Source organism: Serinus canaria, chromosome 1, assembly GCF_022539315.1.
Source record: "Serinus canaria isolate serCan28SL12 chromosome 1, serCan2020, whole genome shotgun sequence".
In the NCBI taxonomy this organism is placed as follows: Eukaryota; Metazoa; Chordata; class Aves; order Passeriformes; family Fringillidae; genus Serinus; species Serinus canaria.
In genome coordinates this window covers 1278844-1303319 of record NC_066313.1, presented here as the reverse complement: position 1 = coordinate 1303319, position 24476 = coordinate 1278844, and the positions used below count along the sequence as shown (strand labels likewise).

General features: G+C 41.0%; 2 protein-coding genes across 2 annotated transcripts in view; both read right to left on the bottom strand.

Moving 5' to 3' along the window:
* RPS3 (ribosomal protein S3) overlaps positions 1 to 24476 on the bottom strand; it is a 221517-nt gene that overhangs the window by 59190 nt on the left and 137851 nt on the right. The window lies entirely within an intron of this gene.
* Positions 1 to 24476, bottom strand: part of FCHSD2 (FCH and double SH3 domains 2) — a 120462-nt gene that overhangs the window by 44427 nt on the left and 51559 nt on the right. The window contains exons 4-8 of the mRNA XM_050972036.1: positions 15501 to 15577; positions 14260 to 14404; positions 11321 to 11454; positions 10390 to 10444; positions 9919 to 10047 (exon numbers count right to left, since the gene is read on the bottom strand). Coding sequence (XP_050827993.1) covers positions 9919 to 10047; positions 10390 to 10444; positions 11321 to 11454; positions 14260 to 14404; positions 15501 to 15577 — 540 coding nt within the window. The remainder of the gene's footprint in view (positions 1 to 9918; positions 10048 to 10389; positions 10445 to 11320; positions 11455 to 14259; positions 14405 to 15500; positions 15578 to 24476) is intronic.

Sequence of the window (24476 nt, the reverse complement as noted above, 5' to 3'; positions counted from 1 at the left end):
CCACTGTCCCAGGCTGCTCCAAGCCCCAAAGTCCAACCTGGCCTGGGACACTGCCAGGGATTTAGGGACAGCCACAGCTGCTCTGGGCACCCTGTGCCAGGGTCTGCTCACCATCCCAGGGAACAATTTCTGCCAAAAATCCCATCCAGCCCTGCCCTCTGGCAGTGGGAGCCATTCCCTGTGTCCTGTCCCTCCATCCCTTGTCCCCAGTTCCTCTCCAGCTCTCCTGGAGCCCCTTTAGGCACTGGAAGGGGCTCTGAGGTCTCTGCACTTTCATTAACTTTTACAGTTTAATATCTCATTTAACAGGACAATTATCGCTTTAATATCTCATTTAACAAGACAAAACCTGTGCACACACATTCAATTTTAAGAATAATCCACAAGTTTTTCCCCTGGTTTCAATGGAAACACCTCCATTCCAGGTAACTCATTGAAACACTGGGTGGTTACGAGTAACAGCAGGAAAAGAAAAACTGAGGAAAAAAGTAACTTTTCCCTGCTTCTTCAAATCTCCCAGTGGAGCTGCTAAAAACAAATGCCTCAAGCAAACAAACCCCTGTGAAGGATCTGTTAGGGATGCTTTTCTCCATGAATCCTAAGGCAGGAATGCTGCATGCCCCACCTGCCTCCCAAACGGAGCAGCCCAGGTGCTTCCTGAGCTCCAAGGCTGCTCTCTGGCACAGGGAAGTATTTTGGGAACTGCTCTCATTGTGTTACAGTGTGGCTTTGAAACAAGATGGCAGTTTCATTTCCTGCTCACAATGAACGGGTTTATGACAGCTGACCAAAATATCCCAAAATATCTCAAAGCCCCATTCAAATCCTAAACAGTTTCTGCTTAAAATCTTTAAATGAAGAAAAAAAAAAAAAGGGTCTTAGGTTTTCTGCTGCCTTTCTCAACCAGTTTTTTCCCAGATTCCTTACAAGTAACTCCTTCCCAATCCTAATCCTTACACTGCTTTCCTGCTGCCTTCCTACTCTCAGGGGTTTTGAATTTTTTTTTTCTTTTTGCCTTTCCAGGAATTTTCCTTCTCTTACATTCAGCTTAAATCCCTGATTTCATCCCTGATCACTATTCCTCTCTGCCCCTGAGCCCAGGTGAGACCCCACCTGCAGAGCTGCCCCAGCCCTGGGGACACAGCAGCAGCACCTGGAGCTGCTGGAGAGAGCCCAGAGGATGCCATGGGGATGCTCCAGGGCTGGAGCCAGGCTGGGAGAGCTGGGGGTGCTCACCTGGAGAGGAGAAGGCTCCAGGGAGAGCTCAGAGCCCTTGCAGGGCCTGAAGGGGCTCCAGGAGAGCTGGAGAGGGACTGGGGAGAAGGGTATGGAGGGACAGGACAAGGGGGAATGCCTTTCTTTCATAAGCATTTGTAAAATCACACTGCACTTTTACAATCAACCCTTTTTCTGAAGTTATTTCTGTGAAAATACCAAAGGAAACCTGACTGAAAAGTCAATCATATTATCAAGAAATAATTTATTTCACCATGAAAAATAGTCATTGTTTTAAGATAATTAAGTTGCCCTGAGTTCTGTATTGGACTTTGCCACGCTGCTCTGCCCAGCCATGGAGGAACAAACACCTGGATCCCTGGAATAATTTGACCCTGGACTTCTTTGGGTCAAATGCTTTATCAAGGGATTCATTTGTGACTGAAACACGAGGTGGGACAAACTGACTGTCACCAGGCCAATGTGACCATCACACTTTCTCATCTTCACAACAGAAACAGCTGTGACTCAGCCCCACTCCTGTGCCTCAAGGTCGCATGGAAAGTCTGCATGATGAGCAATGTGATTTTTCAGGGGGTGAGTGGTGGATTTGAAACTGAAAATCCACATTTTGCCTATGAAAAAATAAAGATATAATTGGAAATGAAAGAACTGGGGGGCAGAGGGCAGGGACAGATGGGATATTGGGAATTAGGAATTGTTCCCTGTGAGGGTGGGCAGGCCCTGGCACAGGGTGCTCACAGCAGCTGAGGCTGCCCCTGGATCCCTGGCAGTGCCCAAGGCCAGGCTGGACAGGGCTCGGAGCAGCCTGGGACAGTGGGAAGTGTCCCTGCCATGGCAGGGAATGGGACTGGGTAGTTTTTAAAGTCCCTTCCAACCCAAACCATTCCATGATTCTATGACAGACACACAGCACAGTTACTGGTGCAAATACCATTTACTGTTAAGGCCAGTAAACCTCCCTTGCTTGTGGTTTTACCAAAATTAACATCAAAAGTTGCATTTCCAGTCCAAGTCCTCTTTTCACTTCCCTGCAAACATTAACTCACAGTCAGCTGGAATCCAAGTGCTCCCAACTGGAGTTAGCACATGTTCCATGGACTGTGAACACCTAAAATTCTCCAAGGCACTTCTCAGGTATCAGCTGGGAATGGGAGAGATGAGCATTTAAGAAAAACACTGAACAAGAGACCACAACTAATGCTCTAATAATTTATCTGGATGCAGAACTACACTACAGCCTGGAATTCTCTTTCCCCAGGTTTGATGTGCACATCAACACAGAGACAGATGCCCCTGGATGGGAAAACAGTGTGGGATCAGGATCAGCTGCTGTGGAACCCACAACGAGCATCTGCTGGAACACTGGGATCATGTGCTGAGCACCATCCCTCCAGCCACCCCCCTGTGTGGGAATGACCATGAGGAGGCCAAGCACACTCATCAGCTGCCTGGGAAGGAAAGTCCCTGTGCCCATCTGAGGCTGGAGATAATGCCATCCATGGCTGCCTTAACTGGGATTACAGAATATTTGTGGCTTGCTGCTGACAAGGAGCGGAAGTGAAACAATAGTTCTTTCACTTGCACAAGTCCCCTCTGCACTTTTAAGGGAGTTTTACAGGATCTTAAAAGAATTGGTAGCACTGAAATAATAAAAGAGATTTATAGAAGAACATGGAAATCTCTGGTGACTTCAGAATTACTTTATCTTAATGCTATTTATTCGTTGAGGGGCAAACTTTCCATTTTAAAAAAGGAATCCCCTGGGTGCTTCTAAATCATTCCAGAAAGTTGGAAACAATACCATGGACGTAAATTGATTTTTTACAGTGATAATATTGGTTCTCTTGTTCCAGAGGCTACAGAAATATGTGCTGATGCAAATGGTACCCTTTTATGTCTACAGGACACAGCAGTGCTGGGATAACATTCTTGAGCCAATTGAAGACTTTCAGCTACTGTGTCAACTTATTTTTCAATTCAGGCAGAGCCACCAGGGGAAAGAACCCTTTGCCACACACATCTTATTAATTTCAGGGCATAAAGCAAATTATTAACTGGAAGCCACCAAGTCCTCAATTTGGGGTCATTTTTATAAACACTGCCAGCTCCAGCTGAATCTCATTTGTGCAAGTCATGTTTGAAGCCTGCACTTCCATTTGTTTTAAATAATCATTGAAAGTGCATGGGAAAAGTGATGGATGACTATGCTGAAAACAGAGAAATCAACACAGCTTCACAAAAACTCCCAACCATTCCAACAAATAAAAACCAGGGCTCACCAGAACATGAAGGCTCCAGCACTGCTGGAACTTGTGCAGTTACTCCACTTAACTGCTGAATAAACTCCAAAACCAGAAAGCAGAAGGTTAAATCCCAAGGAGAACCTCCTTAGCAAAAAAAATGCTGTTTTAAGGAATGATAGAGTTTTATTATAATTATAAATTCAGGTTTAAAAGGGAGATATTGGTTCAACCTCTGCCCTCAGAGCAGGGTCAAGTACACCAGGTTGCTCATTCCTTGGAAGACAGCCAGATCTCTTCCTCTATCAGAGTCCTTAAAAACAGGCAAGGGTGTGGAAAAGCCACACTTCACCTGTAATGTTATAAACCAACCTCTCAAATTAACAGAGCTCTGCTGTAACTTGTGTTGTCACTGTCACCCACACCTGAGCAAAGGGCTGTTGCAGGTAAATGATGTAACCAAGTTTTTATTCAAACCTGCCAAATCATCACAAGAACTCTGATCAAGAACAAGAGCCAAATTACACAACTCCACTTCCTCGTGTCAAGCAAACTGGAAAGTACAGAGAAAACCAGGAAAGCAGCCTAATAATTACAAGGGGATAAAAGAAACCACTGAAACCACAAAGACAAGGCACCAGCTTTTGACACCCTTCTCCCTCAAATACCAAAGCCCACATGAGCAATGACATGAAATAATTCCTTTTAAAAGAGCTTAGTTTAGAAATACCTGCCCCTACTCCTTGCTACCTTCTCCAGAATTTTTCTGTGCTCATAAAGAATGCAGCACCACCTGCAAGCTGCTCCTCAGCCCTGGCACAGGGTGCCCAGAGAAGCTGCAGCTGCCCCTGGATCCCTGGAATTGCTCCAGCCTGGCCTGGGACAGTGGAAGGTGTTGGAACTGGATGGTCTTTAAGATCCTTTCCAACCCAAACCATTCTGTGATTCTGAAATGGAGGGTTTTGTTCCCTCTTTCTTTCTCTCTTTAAATAATCTCAGAACTGTTTAAAGTGTCCAGCACACCTGCTTTTCTTTTTTCATGTCAACATTTCCTCATACCAAGTTGCTGTGTAAAGTCATTCTTTGTATGTACAGAATTAAGAGCACAGCATTAAAAATGATAAAGTTTCTAAAAGGATGAATAACAAAACAGTCCTGATATGATTTCAAATATCATCTCAGACTTCCTCAAACCTCATTTTAAAGTAAAAACCTAAGCACCAGGCAGACAACTTATTTTTAAAAGGGCTTCTGGACTGTACTTTCACATTCAGGTGATGGCAACTCTTCCTAAGCAGCTTGTCAGGAAATTGGCAAAGAATAAAACATTACCAGGCTTTGTTTAGGCAGTGCTTTGAGGGGTTTAAATTTCACTGCTCAGATTGAAATGGACATAAAGGACTGATAAAAAAAAAGGCAAAAGGATTCAAATCTTTTCTGAACAGAAACCTGGAATGGCTTTGCTCCTTATTAAGTGCTGTAACTGGAAAACTAGGAAGGCACAGTAGGAACAATTCTTCATCCTACTGAAAGAGCTGGAAGCAATTTGTATTTTCTTTCCAAGCATCCCTGTTTAGTCTGTGATGGCTTTCCCAGTTACAAACACAGCAGAGCAAATCACTTTCTTCCCTGAAAAAAAAAATGTTGCAAAATAAAGTAACATACTCTGAACCACTGTGTGCCCCAGGAACCTGGTATGAAAACCCCTTTTGCTGCCTGTCACAGACAAGGAAACAAGGCCACAAGGTGGATTTGGGATTCATTTGTCACAGGACAGCTCCAGAGCCAGACACAAGAACAAACCCAGCAGCAGCTTCCTCCTGGGAGCAGCCCAAGGTGCCTGAGCCCAGCACACATCACTCTTTCCCAACAGGCTGGAAATCCCTCCTGCAGGCACAAACCAACGCTGTGGCTGCAAAATATCTCCACCCCTCCTTTCTCCAACACCAACACAGCCTTTTATTGGGTTTTACTGTTCCAAAGCACTGCAGATCCACTCTCCAGGCTGGCTGTGCAGGAACTCCAGCTGTCTCTGCTCAGCTCAGCTCAGCTCACACAGGATGCCAGGACCAACCCTTGATGTCCACATGCAACAATGAACACCCCTTGATTCTGTTTTCTGCCAAGTAAGACACCTTTCAGCCTACTGAAATAAAAGGTAATTTAATATAAGGAGAAAACAGATGGGAAGAAGCAGCCACATCAGCTGAGCTTTCAACTCACTATTTATCAATGCAGCCATGTCAGAGCTGAGAGGAAAACCTCATGTTTGCTGGGGAAGTGAGCACTGTCTGCACAGGGATGGTCTGAGAGTGCAGTGCCACAGCTCCTACCCAAAGGCAGCAGCTGGATGCACATCATGGCCAGTGTAGGAAATGCAAAGACAGAAACTTTCACAAACACAGAAAGGTTTCATTTGTAGCCTTGCAAGAAGCTTGGATTGATGTAAAAATAAAAATAAATTGATTTGATTTCTATTTTTTTTTTAATTTATTTTTTTTATTTTTATTTTTACATCAATCCAAGAAGCTTGGATTGATGTAAAAATAAAAGTACACAGACATTAGGCAGAAAAATTACAAACATATTTATAGCTGTAAGAATATAGCTTAGGTAAATAAGAGGCTGTGTTGGGTAAGATGGTGAAGGGTTTTACAGTGTAGTAATGTAATTACTGCACTAAGGTAATTACTAAAGTAAGTAAAGTATTTTATAATTGCTAAAGTTTAGAAAGTATTTACTTACTAAAGTAATGTATAGAGTAAGCTATATATAAATGTTATAAATATATATAATATATATATAAATATAAAAATGCTATAAATGTTATAACAGAATCATATGTGTGCAAGTGTAATAGCAGATAGAAGTATCCACAGTGCAGCAGAATTAAGTAAAGGTGATAGGTTAGAAAAACAAAATCAACTTTGTGGCAACTTTCTATTGGATTAGAATGTTATATATTGCCTGTAACCAAGAAACTTGTCCCTTCTTTGAGCTATGGCTCACTGCTTGCTCTCTTAAATCTCAAAGCCTTTGAGGCTGATGTTTATTTGAGTAATAAATCATTTTTAGCCCAACTGTGATCCCTTCAATCCTTTCAATTAACACAGTGATAATAATTGGTATCTCCAAGATAATAGGCCAGGGACTGGGTGTGCTCCTGCCAAGCCAGCCTTGGCTCCCAACGAGCCAGAGGCAACAGAACCAACACAACTCCATCCTAATTCTGGAAACAAGAACCCAATGGAGAAACTGTTTATGGTGGATGCAAACAGAAACAGCCTCTGAGCCATCTGTAAATCTATATACAGTAATACATTCAGTATCAGCTGAAAAGTTTGCATGTGGTTTTTTCCTAGCTCTAAAGATTTTATCATTTTTGGGTAACAACTAGAAAAACCAGGCACTGGGTCCAAAATCTGAACAGTCTGAGGAGATACTTGATGTGATTTAGAAATGTGGAGAGCCCTGAGCAGTTCAGAGATCAACTCAAGGGCAGCTAAATGGGGAAACACTCACAGACAGCACGTGGCACTACAGGAATACCTAAGGGCTTACTAATATTGAGATAAAACCCACATTTTCTGAATATTAATCACAACACAGCAGCAGAGATGTTCAGTTTAGACACTACAACTGCTCACAGCATGTAAAATATACTGGGTCACACCACCACTCAACCTCTTGAAACAAAACCTGTGCTGGAAGGGTGAAACTCCCTTCCAAAATCCTCCCTTCCCAGGGATGTCACCTAGAAATTCAAAACATTGCACAGGTGTCTCCATTCCTTTATCCTTCACTCCATTTTCCAGTTCCAGCATCTCTTTCAAAAATGGTAATGGCTATTCAGGGTTCTTTATTCTGTGGGCAGCAATTTTCCCCCCAAGTTACTGCATTTCTCTTTTAAACACAATTTCATGTGCTATTTTCTGCCTGGTCACCAAAATTGGCAAGATCTCGCTCCATTTCTCAGTCACTGTACATTTGCTTATACTGAATGATTCTTCACCTTCAATTGGCCACCTCTCCCTCCAGCTCCTTCTCCATTTGTGTTAAATCATTCTGCTAAATAAAATAATCATTTTTTTCTGTACTTTGTACAGTGTGGTTCCTTCAGGAATTTCAGAAGGAGGAGAAGGAGAAACCAAAACCCTCTGCCAGCAAATCCCATTCCAGATTACAAGCTGCTGTTCCTATTGTATTTATTTATACATTTAAGCAGTTTCATCCTTCCATTTACATTGAAGGATGAAAGAATTAGAGTCCACTGATGCATTATCCTTGATTTTCCTGAAGATTTTCCCTCTCTCTCCCCTAAAATCTCCAGTAGCCACTGCAATTTTGGGACCTCTGCCTTGCTCCAGAGAATGACCCCATTCCCAGGACCTGGGTGTGTTCCCTGGGAGTTTTGCTCACGGCCAACGGTGCAGGAGACCTGAATTTACAGCTCTTCATTAAAAACACACTGTTGTTTACCAGACAAAGAGATGCAACTGCTATAAATATCTGAGAGATGCAGAAAAATAAACCCTGAGTGTTGTCCTTTCCTTCCACAGTAATTTGGCTGGATGAAAGCACTTAAGCTTTCAGTAAACCACAATTATTTATATCAAAGAATAAGTTGAAAGGCTTTTTCTGTATGAAAAATAAAAAGGTTCAGCTTAAGAAAGGCTTGAAAAAACATTACCAAGGCTATTTGCTCATTTTTAAAAATTATTTCAAGCACCCTTTCTGTTTATTTTTTTTTTTTGTGAACCTATTCAATTCCCTTCTGGAATTGCTCCCAAGTAAGAGCATTAAGTGATGACAGCCAACCATGCATGTAAGTGTGGAATTATCTTATGTAAGCATCAATTAATAATTTTATCTGCACCAGCACAAGGAAATTTTTTACAAGCATTTCCATGTAGTAAACATGTAGTGAGCACAAATATTCACACTTTACTAACAGAAAAGCACACACAGAGGGAAGAGCAGGAGAATTCCTTTGGTGCTTTTATTTTTTACCTCACCTACCTGTTTTTCATATCAATATTTCCCCCCAAAAATGCAAAGGTATGCTGATAATACAGGGATTTGTTATAATTCTATGCTATTTCTCCAATAAGGCAGTTCAAAATGCAAATGACAGACTTTTAAGTCACCCTGCCTAGAAATAATTTGTAAAGAGCAAATTCAGGTAAAGTTTGAAAATGTCAACATGTGAAATGCAAGCAGATAAAGCGTGAAGGAGATGATTTTACAATTTATCTGTAACTCTCAAATTCAAAGACAGAGGAATAGTGTACATTTAATTAATTCTAGGGTGATATTTTAGAAAAAACAACTGTGAGCAATCAGATTTGAACTTTTTGAAGTGTGTCATTTCCTGGGAGTTCAAGGAGCTACTCCTGCCTTGACCTGGCAAAGTGCCACAGGTGAGAACAAGAATGCTGACTGCTGCTCCTTAAAATCCACAGTTTGGAAACCAAGATATTTAATAACTCCAGCTCATCAATCACACCATAAAGAAGTGTTCTGATCAGACACAAAATAAAAAGGATTATGGGATATGGCACTAAAGAAGTTAAAATTTCTCCAGTTTCCTTACAAGAGGAAAAGACAGGGCTTAGTTTGACAAACCTGACTCCTTTATCCAAATGAGTTCTTCAGTCAGGTTTTTTTTTAAATCCTTTATCCAAGTGACTTTTTCAGAAAGGCAGTGAATTAAAAAATGAAGTGATTGTTCAGTTTTGGGGCCTGAAAGCTGGTTCCAAGTTTTTCAGACACCACTGCAAGTTCTATCTTCCCTTTCACTCATGGCAGCTCACTGGAAAAGCCAATCCAGGGCTTGGCACCCACCCAGATTTACCCAGTTCCCAGCTGTGATAATTCACCTGTGGGGAATTTTGGAAGGAATTCCAGACAGGAACTCTGAGTTGTTTTGAGGATGGGGTTTATATTCTTATCTTCTTCACAGACAGGAAGGGTGAGTTTGGCTCACATCTTCACTGCATGGCTCAGAAGGTCCCAAGACCCTCAGCCACCAGACCTTTTAAGGAGTTATTGATTAATTAAACACTGCTAACAAGGATATTGGTGTTTCTGACCCAATCCTTAAATATTTTATCTTATGGACCCGTGCTACAGTGTGAGCTTTCTTAGCCACTCATGTTATGGCACACAAAAAACCCCACCATGCTGCATTCTCAGCTCCTGGTGTACCTCTGGAACTGCCTTTATTTTTCTCTGTCTTAAACTCTAAACTTTCCTTCACTTAGCTCAACGTTTCTCTGCTTTAAACTACAAATCCACATTCTCGCTAAGGTTGGAAGCCTTCTCCAAGGTCTCAGACCAAATCCTGGGTTTAATTCTTGCCTTCCAGGCCCAAAGTTCTGAGAATTCTTGGCATTCTGGATTCCAACAGCCTGTGGCAGGCAGAGATCAGCTTCCTTACCTTCATGATGTTCACCAGGTCAGTTTGATAGTAGCGATCCTGGTGGGCATTGGCAGCTGCTAAAGTGAGGAGATAATCATTCCTGGCGTGAATAGCCTTGGAATTGCACTCGGATCGTCGGGCTTTTAACTGCAACAAGTGAAAACACAGCTCACTAAGGCAATCTGAATGGCCAAGCACTCACCAGTAGCCAATTCATTCTGTGTATATTGTGTTAATACATTGATGGATTTTTCTCTCCTGCAATTGGAATTTCACCTGTGGTCTTCAAAGAACAATTTTAACTCTAATTAGATTTGTAATTCCTTGCATATATTCCATATATAATTCTATACTCTGCCTGGAGAATGCTCTTAGCTCATCCTTTGTCCCACCAATTTCCCTTCCAAGCTGTCCCTCACCTCTACATTCCAGACAATTTGGGGCATTTGCCTCATGAAATGAGCAGCAAAATCCAAGTTTTGTACTCACCTTTACACTTGCCTTCTGCAAGCTTATTCTTGACTGAAAAAGACTAAGCTTGGACCTGGAAGAGAAATGAGCAGAAGAAACTGAATGATTGCCTCACATCATTTCTACAAAAGTATTTTTTCACTGTCTAAAGGATGGTGGTTTAAAAAGTAAATAAGAAAACAAAATCAAAGTCAATGGCTATTTTAATCTGAATAAAACTGCAGGATAAATCTGCTCCAAAATCCTCAAACTCAAATTTTTGGTTGTTTTTGGTTGTTTATGTATGATTGTTTACTTTCTTCAGGCATTACAGGAAATTTTATTAATGTTCTTTTCCTCATCCCTCAGAAAGACAGAAAAGATGTCTAAGGAAACCATAATTTCATTCCCTGAGAGCAATTCTGAACAACTTCTAAAAATAAAAATTCAAGAAAAAACAAGCAAAAGGGGTGTGGTGAACTCCCACAAGACAGGCCAGACTCCAAACCCAAAACATGTGTTACTGGTTTTCCTGGAAGGAAGGAAATCACCCTCTTTAGGATGTCAAGGAACAGAAAAAACCTAAAGCCTCCAAAATTTATCTCAAAAATTGAAAACCAGTATCCTGCTGCCTCTCCCGCTCTAAACAGACTGATGCAAAATTTGAGATGTGTGGACAGGAAAGGAAGTCAGGAGGCTTTAATATCAAAAAAGTGCCAGCTGACACGCTGTCCACAGAAAATGCCAAATTAAAGCTGTTGCTAAACTTCCTTCCTAAACAAACCAACACAAACAAGTTCTAATTTCCTCACAGGGGGTGCCTGAAATAGCTACAAAAAATGTATAGGAGCAAAATGCAAAGACAACCTGGCAGGATCTCACTGAAAGCCCAATATCAAGTGTAAAACCTAACAGAAATGTGCTTTTTGGGGCTGCAATTATTCCTACATATGCCATTAGAGAAACATACTTGGCCTCAATATCAGCTTTCTCCCGCACCGCCTGAGCCATCTGTTCAGTCTCAAAATATTTCTTTTTGCCTTTAGCTAAATCTTTGACTGTCTCCTGTAGTTCAGCTTGGATCCTTGTCAGCTGGTCCACACACTGAAAAAAAGCATTCAGGAAAGAAAATATTAATTTTTTTTGCATCCAAATAACATCATCATCATCGTTTTGCTGCTTTTTGTGGTGTTTTATAGGGAAGGATGCAGGCTTCAAGTCACTCCTGGTCAATTATTCATGCAGGTCTTTTAAAACTGGTCAGAGCACAAAACTTTCTCTCTTCCTTTCTTTCTGCTGCTGTTTAAAGTGTTAGGATAAGCCACAAATTAAACAGAAAAGTTCTGAAAGCTTTGGATGCAGTAATTAGTTGAAGCCATCAGAATACAACTGGGAAAAATCCAAAGGCAATCTACTGGAAGGGATACCAAAAAAATGATTAATCTTTCCTTCTTTATAATTTAAAACATGAGGCAAAAGCTGCCACACAAAACACAATACAACAGAAAGGAAAATTATTATATTCAGCAATTCTTCAGACATCCTGCCAGCTTAAGAAAAATCCCAACAAGGTGGGAAAGGATGTGTGCTAAGCAGGATCTAGGTAAGAAAACCAATGTGAACCATCAGTGTCTAGAATTCAAACTCTCTTTAGAAGAGATTACTAAAGATTTTCTTTCACCCAAACTGGATTAAGCATGCAGGAGATTGATAGTCCAGTGGATTTCTGTTTAATTACAGACATCACAGGCTGGATGTGGTCAGTGAAGGCTCCAGCAGCACCCAGGGGTGACTTCCAACTTCTGAGTCCTTCAAACACCACCCCAAAGGTCCAAGCTCTTTTCATATCATCACCACCCCCCTGGCTGCCCTCACTGCAGGTGCTGAACACCCCTGCAAAACACCTCAGCTTCTTCATGACACTAATTATTAATGCATAATTAATGTAACCTCCTTTGGGAGCAGTGCAGGATTGATGGGGTGCTGGGATCCAACAACCTAATATTGACTTCCCCCCGTCCCACTGCTGAAAAAATAACAACCAGCCACCTGGAAAAAACAAACTGGCAGCCATCAGGAATTGCTGGTCTTCTCAGCACACAACCCTGCTCTCCCTGAAGCTGTCAAATTGCTACAAAGCACAGAAAAATTCCCACTAAAGCCACTGTTTGATGTGTGCAGACCAATAAAGCAATGGGCTCCAGATTGCATTCCCTAGAGGCTGCTCTGGGGAGTGGTGGAAGGCAGAATTTGGATTTGTGGAGACCTCTGTGTGCATCAGTGAAAAATGAAAGGTAAAATAATCTGTATGTAATGGATGGCTGACAAAGAGCTAAAAGCCTGTGAAAAGAAATGGGGTTTTGCAACATCAGGGGGGATTTTGATCCCTAAAATCTCCTGCCAGCATCAAAAAATTAAAATATCAAATAACCCCACATCATTTGAGAAGAGTTAAATAATCTTGGTTTGCATCCCTGTAGGATAAAAAATTGTCAGGAGACTGGATGCCACTTTGGATGGGTACTCCCATGTAACCTTACAAGTATTTTCCTGCCTGAATTTTAATTTTGATAAGCTGTTGTCTGAATGGAGGTCAGAACAATTATTTCTCTGTCCATTATTTATCTGTTTGGGAATTCAAAGGGAAGGGTGAGAGGCTGCACTGTGTAAAACAATAAACTGGTTGTGTAGGAAAATTAATCCTGCCAAGTGGATGATAATTCCATGTTGTGGGAAAAGCATATCACTGTTAGAATACTCTGAACCAGAATACTGCCCTGATAATTGTAAAAACTTGTTCTGCTGATTCAGGAGGGCAGGAATAAAGGAACTTCTATGACTTTTAAGAATGTAAAGATCCCACTTCTGCTGCTGACTCATGAACACTGAATTATCTCCACTTGCAGAAGAATAAAGTACAATTATTTACCAGTAAGAATGCCATAAAATTGCCATAGCGTTGTTTGGAAAGCTTTGCACAGGACAATAAAACAGCATTAATAAAGTTAATTTTCCCCTCACAAAACAGAAATTGCACATGTTTCTAGGAGTAGAAAAATTTGTTCAGAAACTGAGAGCTCACATTACAGGAACATCTATTTAAATTTGTAACCAAGTATTTTACAAAAAACTCCTCTAGAACACAGAACTAGGCACGTTCTGGGGCTTTGTTGTCACTTTGTAACCAGCAAAGATAAAATGTCTGTTGCTTGGGTTTGTTTTTTTTTTTTTAATTAACAGGACATCTTCCACTATTCCAGGCTGCTCCAAGCCCCATCAACCTGGCCTTGGACACTTCCAGGGATGGAACAGCCACAGCTGCTCTGGGCACCCTGTGCCAGGGCCTGCCCACCCTCATAAATGACTTTCAAATGCAACAAGCAATTAAATTAATATCCAGCTCACTGGAACTACACTATTTTCTCTGCAGGGACAATTACAGATAATTAAAGAGATAATTAAAGCAGCTTTTGGAGCACTTACTTGTGATAGTGTTACAGGAGGTGGCTGGGCAGCCTCCACTCTCCACCCTGGAGATTGCTCAAGCCATTCCTCCACGTTTCAGAAGAGTCTTTTCTTAAAATCTGAACTTTTTCTAACAAAAACCACTTGCAATTGTCACTGCAAACCCAAAGCAATTTCTACAGCACAGGGTGAGATTTGCTGAGATACATTTGACCAGCTGATAAAATATTTTTAGGAGACTCAGTTCAAGCAGTTCCAATTTGGGATAACTCAGAATTTTGATCCCTCTCCAACAAGCTGGGTAAGATGAAGAGTATAACATCAATCTTATAAGATGAAGACTACTTATATATTTCAGAAGTGCCACAATAAAAGATTTCAAAAAGCATCTTCTTCCTCAATAAAAATGACAATAGTTTAGAGGATTTCTTAAAGCACAAATACCTTCTTCAGCTGCTGCTCCTTAAAGCACCGGACACTCCTGGCTGGTTCAGAAATTAAGTTTTTATAGTTCTCACAGATGTTGAGTCGGGACTGGGCCACCTGCATGGTGCCTTCTAAGAGTGATTTCCAAACTGAGTACATGCTCCTAAAATAATGAAACACAGAGAGGGTGTGGGGAGGAAGAAAGGGAGGTGAGATGTTCCACTGAAAATTCGCATTTGTAGCATCTCCTGAACTGGAAGGATCCTCCACAAGGATCAGGGTCCAGCACCTGGGCTGGTTTATGTGACAGCAGCACACATTTCTCCAAAAACCACTTTCAAAACTGAATCTAAAGCACAATCCTTTAGGCTGAACTGGAAAACATCTCCACTTTTAACAAAACCTTTGATGGAAGTTGTACCAAAAATAAAGATTTTCCCGCCTGTTCCTCTCTCGTGATTCAACTTGTTACCAAACGTTTTGGGTTCAGCACTTGGGGATGGGTAGGGAGGGGTTTGGAGAAGATCTCTGGCACTGGGGGATCTCCTGGGTGTTATGGGAGTGCTTTATGTACACTTAAGACTGATAATTGAGTTTATTTCTTTCTAAACACACAACCGACGTGAGGGTGCTGAAAGTCCCAAACACAAATCTGTCAATTTCTTCCTGCTTGAAATAAAACTTGTCGAATCACAAAGAAGACATTAAAACAAAACATCTGAACGCTTATTCCAAATATTTAAGAGGTGCTGTTCAAAGGCTTTCAGCAACTGAGTTATTTCTGGTTTCATGTTTTATCCACCTTTCATGTTAATGAAATAAAGTTTTGTAAACAACTGTCTCCTGCTTTGCCTCCTCCCTGCTGTCAGATTTGATCTTCACAAAGAACAGCCTCATAAAATGAGATCTCTTCCTCTCTTTTGCTGTGAAACAATCCACACACTTATCCCTCTAGCCTTAAAGTTATTTACTAAAATCTATACTCAGATCCAGGCATTAATACCCAAACAGATGCAAATTACAGTTGTGGTCCTGTCAAGCTGTTTTGTTTCTCCCATCTTCCTAAATATTCAAGTCATAAACATCTAATTAAGACTAATCCCAGGAAAACAAAGCTTCTCTTTTAACTGGCAATGCTCTACTACAAAGGGAAAAGAAAAATTAGCTACAGAAAAGCAGTGATTCATTGTTAAGTGAAATAATGACACAAATTGAAATGATAAATGCAGCAATTCTGAGATATCCAACTGGTAAATTACCTATAATCACTTCGTTCCTCAGCTCTTATTCCCAGCCAGTCCTTCTTTAAGTATTGGCTAGCCAGCTTCTGAATGCTCTGTTAAAAGAAGGGGAAAAAATAGTTTAAAAAAAGGTAATTAAAGTATCATTTCTGCTCTTACATCAGACAAATGAAAACCCAAAGAAGCAAACAATCTCCAGCTCAGCAAATGTACAAATTCCCACACTCAGAGGTGGCAATGTTGGAAGGGAGAGGGCTGAACTTGTGCCAGTGTGAGAACCCAAATTTGTATTGCTCTGGATCAGGACAAGGGGCTGCCAGAACCCAGGAAACATCTGGATCATCACCTCTGAGCCCACCCTGACATGCCCAGCTCGGATCATCCCAGGCTGCAGGAGGAGCCCATTACTCAGAGCATTACACCAGACAAGAGACTGACAAATGCAGCTCATCTTTAATTATTCATGTTAATTGCACCTTCAGTCCCTGAGTTTCGTTTTGCACGGCCTCAGGAAATCAATAACAACATTTTCATCCTCAAGGTCAGAAAGCAGCAGGGTTTCATTTATAACCACACAGGGAAGGGGAGCTGCTCCACACCCACCCCTGCTCTGGGCTGCTGATCCCATTTCCCTCAATATATCCATATATATCTTATTTTCCTCTATATATCAATATGTATCCCATTATCCTCAAATATCAATATGCATCCCATTTTAGTTCATATATCAATATATATCCCAATTTCCACATCCCATCTTCCTCAATTTCCCTCAATATATCCATATATATCCTATTTTCTCCAATATACATCCCATTTTCTTCAATACATTAATACATATCCCATTTTCCTCTATATATCAATATATATCCCATATCCTCCAAATATCATATATATCCCATTTAGTCACTATCAATATATCCCATTCCATATATCACATCAGCTTCCAATACATCCCATTAGTTCATATCAATATATCCCATTCCCTCAATATATCCATATATATCCATTTTCTCCAATATACATCCCATTTTCCTCAATATATTAATACACATCCCATTTTCCTCTATATATCAATATATATCCCAATTTCCACAATATATCAACATATATCCCATCTTCCTCAATACATATCCCATTTAGTTCATATATCAATACATATCCCATCTTCCTCAATATATCAGCACATATTCCACTTTGGGACATGGGTTGGTGGTGGGACAACAGCTGGACTCCCAGGTTCTTGAAGATCCTTTGCAACCTAAACCATCACCACAAAAACACCTCCAGCTTTTGCATGTTAGTCTACACAGCAAAGAAATGGAGACCTGGGTGAAAATTCCCTCTCCAGCTAAGAATCAATGCCCCAGGAGTATTTTGGAAAAGCAATCCTGAGGAAGAGCCTGGGGTGAGACATCTTTGCCCAGTGTCATTTATTTGCACTTTCCATACCATGTTTAAGATGCAACCACCTTTGAATTACTCCTAAAATAAATACCAGAAGTAGCTCAGACAGCACAAGATTTTATTCATGTCTCACAGCCCACACAGTGGTAGAAATGTATCACCAAGCTATGATTTGATCAATGTGTTCACAGAGAAAAATTAAATGTTGCTAATAGATCACTAGTAGCAAAGTCGTGCTCCCTCAGATTTTTAAAAAAATGTGAATTCCATTAGGTAGCTGTTAAAAAATCCCAGATAAGAGGAAAACCAGCATTTCCTTTAACCCTGGCAGAGTGATTTGTGATGGGATTTGGAGCTCCATGAGATGTCTCCACCTGGTGCTAATTCCATGTTTCCACCATTTATTCTTCAGACTCCACTACAAGATCTGCCTCAAGATGCTGAACACACATTCCCCAACAGGAAAAAAAGCTCACTGGCAGCTGAGGACAAGCTCTGCCAAAATTAAGATGTAAAAAAAGTCACAAGAGGGATAAATAAAGCTATTTTTGCCCAGAGAAATCCTATCACTGATGTCAGCAAATAAACCATAAACCCAGCGGGATTAACCATTTATTTCTAAACTGAACAAGTTTAGCAACAGAACCACTCAAAAAGTGAAGAGAATAGGGAAGATAAAAGAATCATGGAATATCCTGAGCTGGAAGGGACCCACAGGATTACAAAATCCAACTCCTGGCCTGGCACAGTCCAACAATCCCACCCTGAGAGTGTTGTCCAAACACTCCTGGAGCTCTGGCATCCAGGAAAAAATCAGCACAATTTCACACACACTCAGAGATTTGTATTTCTCAGGGCTGCAGCTCCTATTTGATGTTTTCTATCACCAGACCTCACCTCAAGCCTATTTATTGATATTATCTAATAAAGCCAGTTGTGACAGGTATTGGGAAGGAAAAAAAAAATAAAATATTTGCTATAATAATTACAAAAGGGATCACCACTAGAAAAGGAAAGAGGGAGATAACCCAAATTAAAAGATCATTGTTGGAAGACTTTTTAAAAGTCATATTGACAATACTTTCCAAAGCAGTTGTAAGGTTTTTAGCTGTAATAATAACTGAGAGGTGCTGATGACAGCAGGTGCCCAAAACCCCTGTAATTGATAGCAGAAAGCATGACAGACAGAGCTGATGTAACACTGAGTTTTGGGACTATCAGGCAGGCAAATTCAGGGCTGCTTTTCATTTAGGTGGTTTCGGTATCTTGCATCATTTTGATCCCTTCTCTTTATCATAGCAGCTTTCTGACATGATTATTCCTTTTTTTCTTTTTTGCTAAGTCCTCTTCTGACAGGCAAACACTCCACAACAGAGAGGCTTCAGTATCTCTCTTTACTTTCAGTATCTCTCTTTACTTTGCTTTGTCTCTGGGAAAAGGTTACTCCCAATTAAACTGACTTCATGGGAAGTGTGGAAGCCACTTTTACTAATCAACAGCTGCAAATTAACACTCTCCATTAGCAGCTAGAAAAAGTCACAGTTTTATTATGTATTAATTCTTGTTATCAGACCCATCCATTGCTTATGTGCAAGAGACCTTTGCTTTATTTTACTTTTCAATGGGAAAAAAAGTGTTGGGAATGTTGCACTTTGTCATTATTGTGAGGTGCAGGTATTGTGGAAAATTCTCTTTTATTTCAGTACTGTTGGTTCTTCCAAAATAAATTTGACAGCTACACCAAGACCCTCCTGCCACTGTAGAAACAGCCTTTTGATTGATATCAGATATTTTCAAACCCATATTTTAACTTGTAAGAGGGCAAGACTGTGTGGGCCATTCTCTGATGATCCTTGTGGGTCCCTTCCAGCTCAGAATATTCTGTGAAATGAATGAAACAATCTGTGAGGACTGGATGAGAATGAAGGGGAATTGTCACACACATTTTTTGAGACTCCTCCAAAAAATAAAGGGCGAAAAACCCCCACACAACCAAAATGCAGAATGTCTACATTTTGAAGAATGCTCCTACTAGACAAATGAAGAAATTAGGTGTATCCAAACCAAGAAATTTCAGGCACTTCCCTGGTGCCCTTTACTTTTTTCCAATTCAGCGAGATTTGACCCAATTTCAGTGAACTCAGGGAGTTGACTCAGTCAAACACAGCTCCTTGGGGCCAAAAATTCAGGAGGGAGCTTTGTCAATCACACTGATGTTTGCCTCACAAGCATCAAGAATAACTTGGAAGAGATTTTACACCCTTGCCAAACTCTTGGAAACATTTGGACAGGAGAAGGGAGCAGAAAATGCAATACAGCCTGTGAGGTGACAACTCTGGTTCTTGAATCCAGCAGAACCATACTAAAGTTTAAACTCTGGGATAGTGATTCTTTCAAGTGATGTTTTATTTACCAGAGCTGGATTCAGTAATGGTTTAATGAGAATGAAGGGACTCAGGCAGGGATTCCAGGCAGGGATTCCAGGCAGGGATTCCAGGCAGGGATTCCAGGCAGGGATTCCAGGCAGGATGTGACATGGCTCCAGTGGCATCACAAGCTCTGTCAGACACAATTCTTGTGCTGGGAGCTCACACAGGGCATTAGGCAGCAGCCCCATGGGCAAATGAAAATGGAAACAATCCCTGCAACAGGCACATGGACTTCTCCAGTGCATCCTGGCACTTCCCAAAAGGTGCCCTGACTGCTGATCTACACTGCCTTTAACAAGGTTAATGAGAAATAAGAGGTTTCTCTGTGCCTGCAGCATCAATTGCAAAATTCCCTGGAAACATTAGAAAGGCTGGTTATCAAAGTACCCCAACCATGCTGCTTCTCCTTCCTCAAGATGGGATATTCCTTCCCACTATCAGATGACTCCAAGAAAATATGGAGTTTCCTTCATTCATAATTTTGTTCCAAGCTGCTTCATTTCTCTTTTTATTTTATATATTTGAAGCATGACAAGAAAGCAAAGAAAACAAAGTGGGAAGCTAAAAAATTCATGTACAGCAGTTAAATATCACCTCAGGCACTCCTGCAATCAGGTTTAGCAAAGGAAATGTCAAAGCTCTTCTCATTCACTTTGTTCATTTGTTAAAACTGTTGCTTTATTTGCAGCATCTTAATGCTCTCCAAAACAACCTGAATGAGATACAATTTAACTTTTCCTTTCTCAGCACCCCCTTTAAAAAAAACCCCTGGCATTAAGTTTGTCCCTTTTTTCAAAGGTTTCAGAGTTTTCAAAGACACCACTCACAGGGCTAAGACAGGAAATGATCAGAGGATAAATCCACTGTAGCCAAGCTGACTAGACCTAAAGCAAATTCAGATTTATTCATCAAAATATCCTCTAACCTATTATAAACCTGATCTTTCATCAGGCCAGGATCCATAGCTAACCTAGGGATTCATATTCTGGCCCAAAACCAGTGCTGGAAGTTTCTTTCTCTGCCTTATTATGAGTCTCCCTCATTATGAATACCCTGACAGATTTTAAGTAATAGAACCATATACTTCACTAAGCTTCCAACTGCTTTTACTCTGAATTCTCCTGTCTTTGGCTCCCAAATTTTACGACATCAGGCATCAAGAAAAATCAATTGTAATCTCCATGATGTGGCACTGTGGCCATAACTTAATCAGAGATACTTCCAACTCTGAGCAGGTTACAAACCAGAATAAATCCAGTTACACCAACCAAGCTCAGTATTCATGTAGAGAAATTATTTTCACTTCCCAAATTACATATTTTAAATTGCTACAGTAAGGATATGTTGCTATTTGGAAACATTCCAGGTTGTTTTGAAGGCCTTTTGCTAAATGACTGTGTTGATGTTCTTATTTCAACATCCAGTATTTATCCAGTTAGAGTATTTCAGGCAGCCTGAAGTTTAGGGACTCTCTTCTCATAATTTTCAGCTCTACAACCCCTGAGGAAGTACAATAATCCAAGCAAATAAAAATCCCCCAGCTTTACAGGCACCCAGTGAAGAAATCTGAGTAAAATTCCCCCATCTTTGAGCGTGAAAGTTGGAAAACAGCTGAAGATTGATTTTATTCTTCAAAATACAAGGAACTCCTGTTTAAACCATCTAAAATTATTCTTTCTTATACTGGAAATAACTTCTCCTAGACTGTGAAGTTGTTCTACATAAATTCAGAGCTCTTTTTCAAAGTTGGTGTTCTTTAAGTCCCTAAGAAACTGTTAGAAAACCTCAGGAAGGGGCAGAGCCCCAGGTTGTATTACAAGATATCAGGAGGTTTCCACCACACCAATTCTCCCTGGAGCCAAAGGCACATTAGCAGCTCTGGAGAAGAAGTTTGTTTGTCTTTTGGTTCAGAAGTCTGTGCTTCCTGAGCAAATCCCATTCCTGATAGATAAACTAAAGTCCTGGATCACATTTCAGATGGGGAACCACTGCTTTACACTGCTCCTTATAAACCAGATTTCCTTTCCACCCTACTGTACTAGACAATGCCATTTTTGGCTGAGTTCATTTTTAACTTTTAGGTAAACTTTTAACAACTTTGGACCTTGATCTTTAGACAGATCTAAAGCTTAAAAATAGAGAAATTCATGAGGTTCCACAAGGCCAAGAGCAGGGTCGTGCACATGGGTCAGGGCAATGAAAGGACACAGGGAATGGCTTCCCACTGCCAGAGGGCAAGGATAGATGGGATATTGGGAAGGAATTCCTGGCTGGGAGGGTGGGAATGCCCTGAACAGGCTGCCCAGAGAAACTATGGCTGCCTCTGGATCCCTGGAAGAGTTCAAGGCCAGGGTGGACAATCTGGGACAGGAGGTGTCCCTACCCATTGTAGGGGGTTGGGATGAGATGATTTTTAAGATCCCTCTCTGAAATTAAAACACTGAAAAGTGTGAAGGCATGGCAAACGACCTCTTTTCCTCCATGCACAGGTCTGATTGCCAGTGTTTATTCAGAGTGAATTTCTCAGGACACAAACACAAAATGCCACCCAAATCCCACAGAGATGTTGGTGACACTCTGTGTTGCTGGCCAGAAAGACAGACAACAGGATCATGATGTGGAGCCTTGGGAAAAAGGAAAGCCCCTGCTGGGACTAAAAAAAAAGTTTAGTTTCTCAAATTCTCACCTTCCACATAATTACCTCCACAAGTTCTGTTTTGCTGAGTGAGACCAAAACCAGACACTTCCCAGTTTTGTAACATGTGAGGTGCATAGCAATAATTTCCAAATTTCCTCTAATTCACATCTTGGGTGGCTGATGAAGGATGGCAAAAACCTCACCTTCCACAGTATTTTTTTGGCTGGAGAACACTGTGCAGCTACTGCTCTACTAAACAGAAGGATCAGGATGGGATCTCCTAAGCAAAGTCTGAACTATGGATTAAAAATCCATACTAACCAGTTCACTTGCCTCATGGAACCAGTTCAAAACGTTTGAACCAGCTCAAAAACCAGGAAAGCACTGGAAGAGCTACAAAGGGAATGTCAGAGTAAACCAGGAATGGTGAGTGACCTCTGTGTCTTGTTTCAAACAGCCACAAAAGTTGTATTTAAGAGCAACAAGTGGTGGCTGCAACATTGTGGTTCTCTCATCCTCACTGTAGGACTTGGTGCTGACCATAACAACAAACCATCATTAATAAATTACAGCATGTGTAGGGTTTTATTTTTTAATAATGCCATTTAGGAGGATTCAATTTTTAAATATTTACTATTTTGAGAGAAACCTTTCTGAATTTGTTCCATTCTCCACAGTGCTGCCACTGAAGCTGCCCTGTGTTATTCCCTGGAAGTGTCTCCAGCAGGTCAGGATTTCCTATTCAGTGGGAACTTTGTAATTAAAGGTTCACATGATTGCAAAGCACTGACACAGCTCCTGCTCCATGGAGCACAAAGCTGATTTTTTTCCCACCCTAAAACATCTGAAATTGGTTGAGCTACACATAATATTTATTGATCACTTTGTAACAGTAGAAGTGTTACTGCTGTGAAGTTTATAATGTTAAAGTTTTAAAATTAATTTCAAATTTGGTAATTAGTTTCTGAGCTTGGTCCATCTTTAGAATATGGAACCTGCAATTAAGTCAGGTTTTGGCATAAATTTAATTGTGTACATGATAATATGAGGTAAAACTCAAAAATCTGCCTGGAAATGCAATGCCATATTTTTAAGGAGTTCAGATCATTTTATCTGTCTGGCAAAGTTTACATGAACAAATTTTGCTCTGAAAGCATCACCACTATTCAGAATTCACTATTTGCTAATTAAATAATTTTAAAATTTATATTTCTTGTCCATTCTGTTCAGCACTAACCCCTAAAGGTCTACTTTAAGCCCTGCTGAAATCAACCCCCCTAAGAGAAGATGATAATAAAAATTGTGCACAGCAGTCAGTTTCTACAGCTTCATGACCTTATGTAGTTTGAGACTAATTAGCAAAGCCCCTTTTCATCAAGTATTTCAGGGAAGACATAGTGGCATGGAAAAGATATTATGGGATGCTGCAGCCACACATTCCAAGTGTCACTAGTCCCACCACAGCCCACAAATGCCTCAACCTACCCCACAGCCACCACCGAAGATTTCAGCCATTCTGTTTTCTCCAAGAAACTTGTCCTTGATGCCAGTGAGCTTTAAGGTCCCATCCAACCCAACCCATTCCATGATTTCATGAGGAAAGGTTTGCCACTGCTTGCCTAGTTATGCCCAGATCAGTAAAATAATTAAATGCAGCACAAACTCTACAACTGCCAAGGAATTTAATCCCTCACCTGTCACTCTGGGTTTGTTCTGAACCTCTAAATCTGCACTAAAAGCAGAGTTACAAATGTCAAGGGTAGAAGAGAGAGACCTAAATTTCTGAAAAACAAATGAAGATGATTCACCTTGGCTGGACAACTCTTCCAGCTGCACAAACAACCCAAGAGCTCCCTGGAAATCAGGGAGACAAGTGTGCATGCTTCCATCCGCCAAGGAATTTTGGCACCACCATCCAGTCATGGAAAACAAAGGTTTGGACTTCCTACATGAAACAGCTGGACTGATCAGGCAGCTTGAGAGGAGCAAAGTAAGATCACAGTTGTACCTAACACATTTTCAGCATTCTGAGTCAGCAGACACCAAAGCCATGTTATTCTGCTGGTTAGTAAACTCTGAGACTCGATGCAGGAAAAGGGACTGGAGAACTCATCATTTTAGTGGAGAAAAAGAAGAAGATAATAATTTATTTGCTCCTGGGTGAGGGGAATTCCAGCTAAGTGTTAAAAAGAAGAATACACATTCATAGAAGAGCATAAAAAATGGTGGGATTGTGTCCTGCAGAGAAATGCAGAAGAAAGGGGTAACCTCAAAAAATTTCAGGAGAAATCTGAAGCCATTTCCTCTCATCCTGTCCCTGTTTCCCCCTGGCTGTACCTGCCTGTCAGGAGTTGTGCAGAGCCACAAGGTCCCCACTGAGGCTCCTTTTCTCCAGCTGAGCCCTTTCCCAGCTCCCTCAGCCTCTCCTGGGGCTCCAGAACCTTCCCAGCTCTGTCCCCTGCCCTGGACACCCTCCAGCCCCTCAATGTCTTTCTTGTCCTGAGGAGCCCAAAAGTGCCC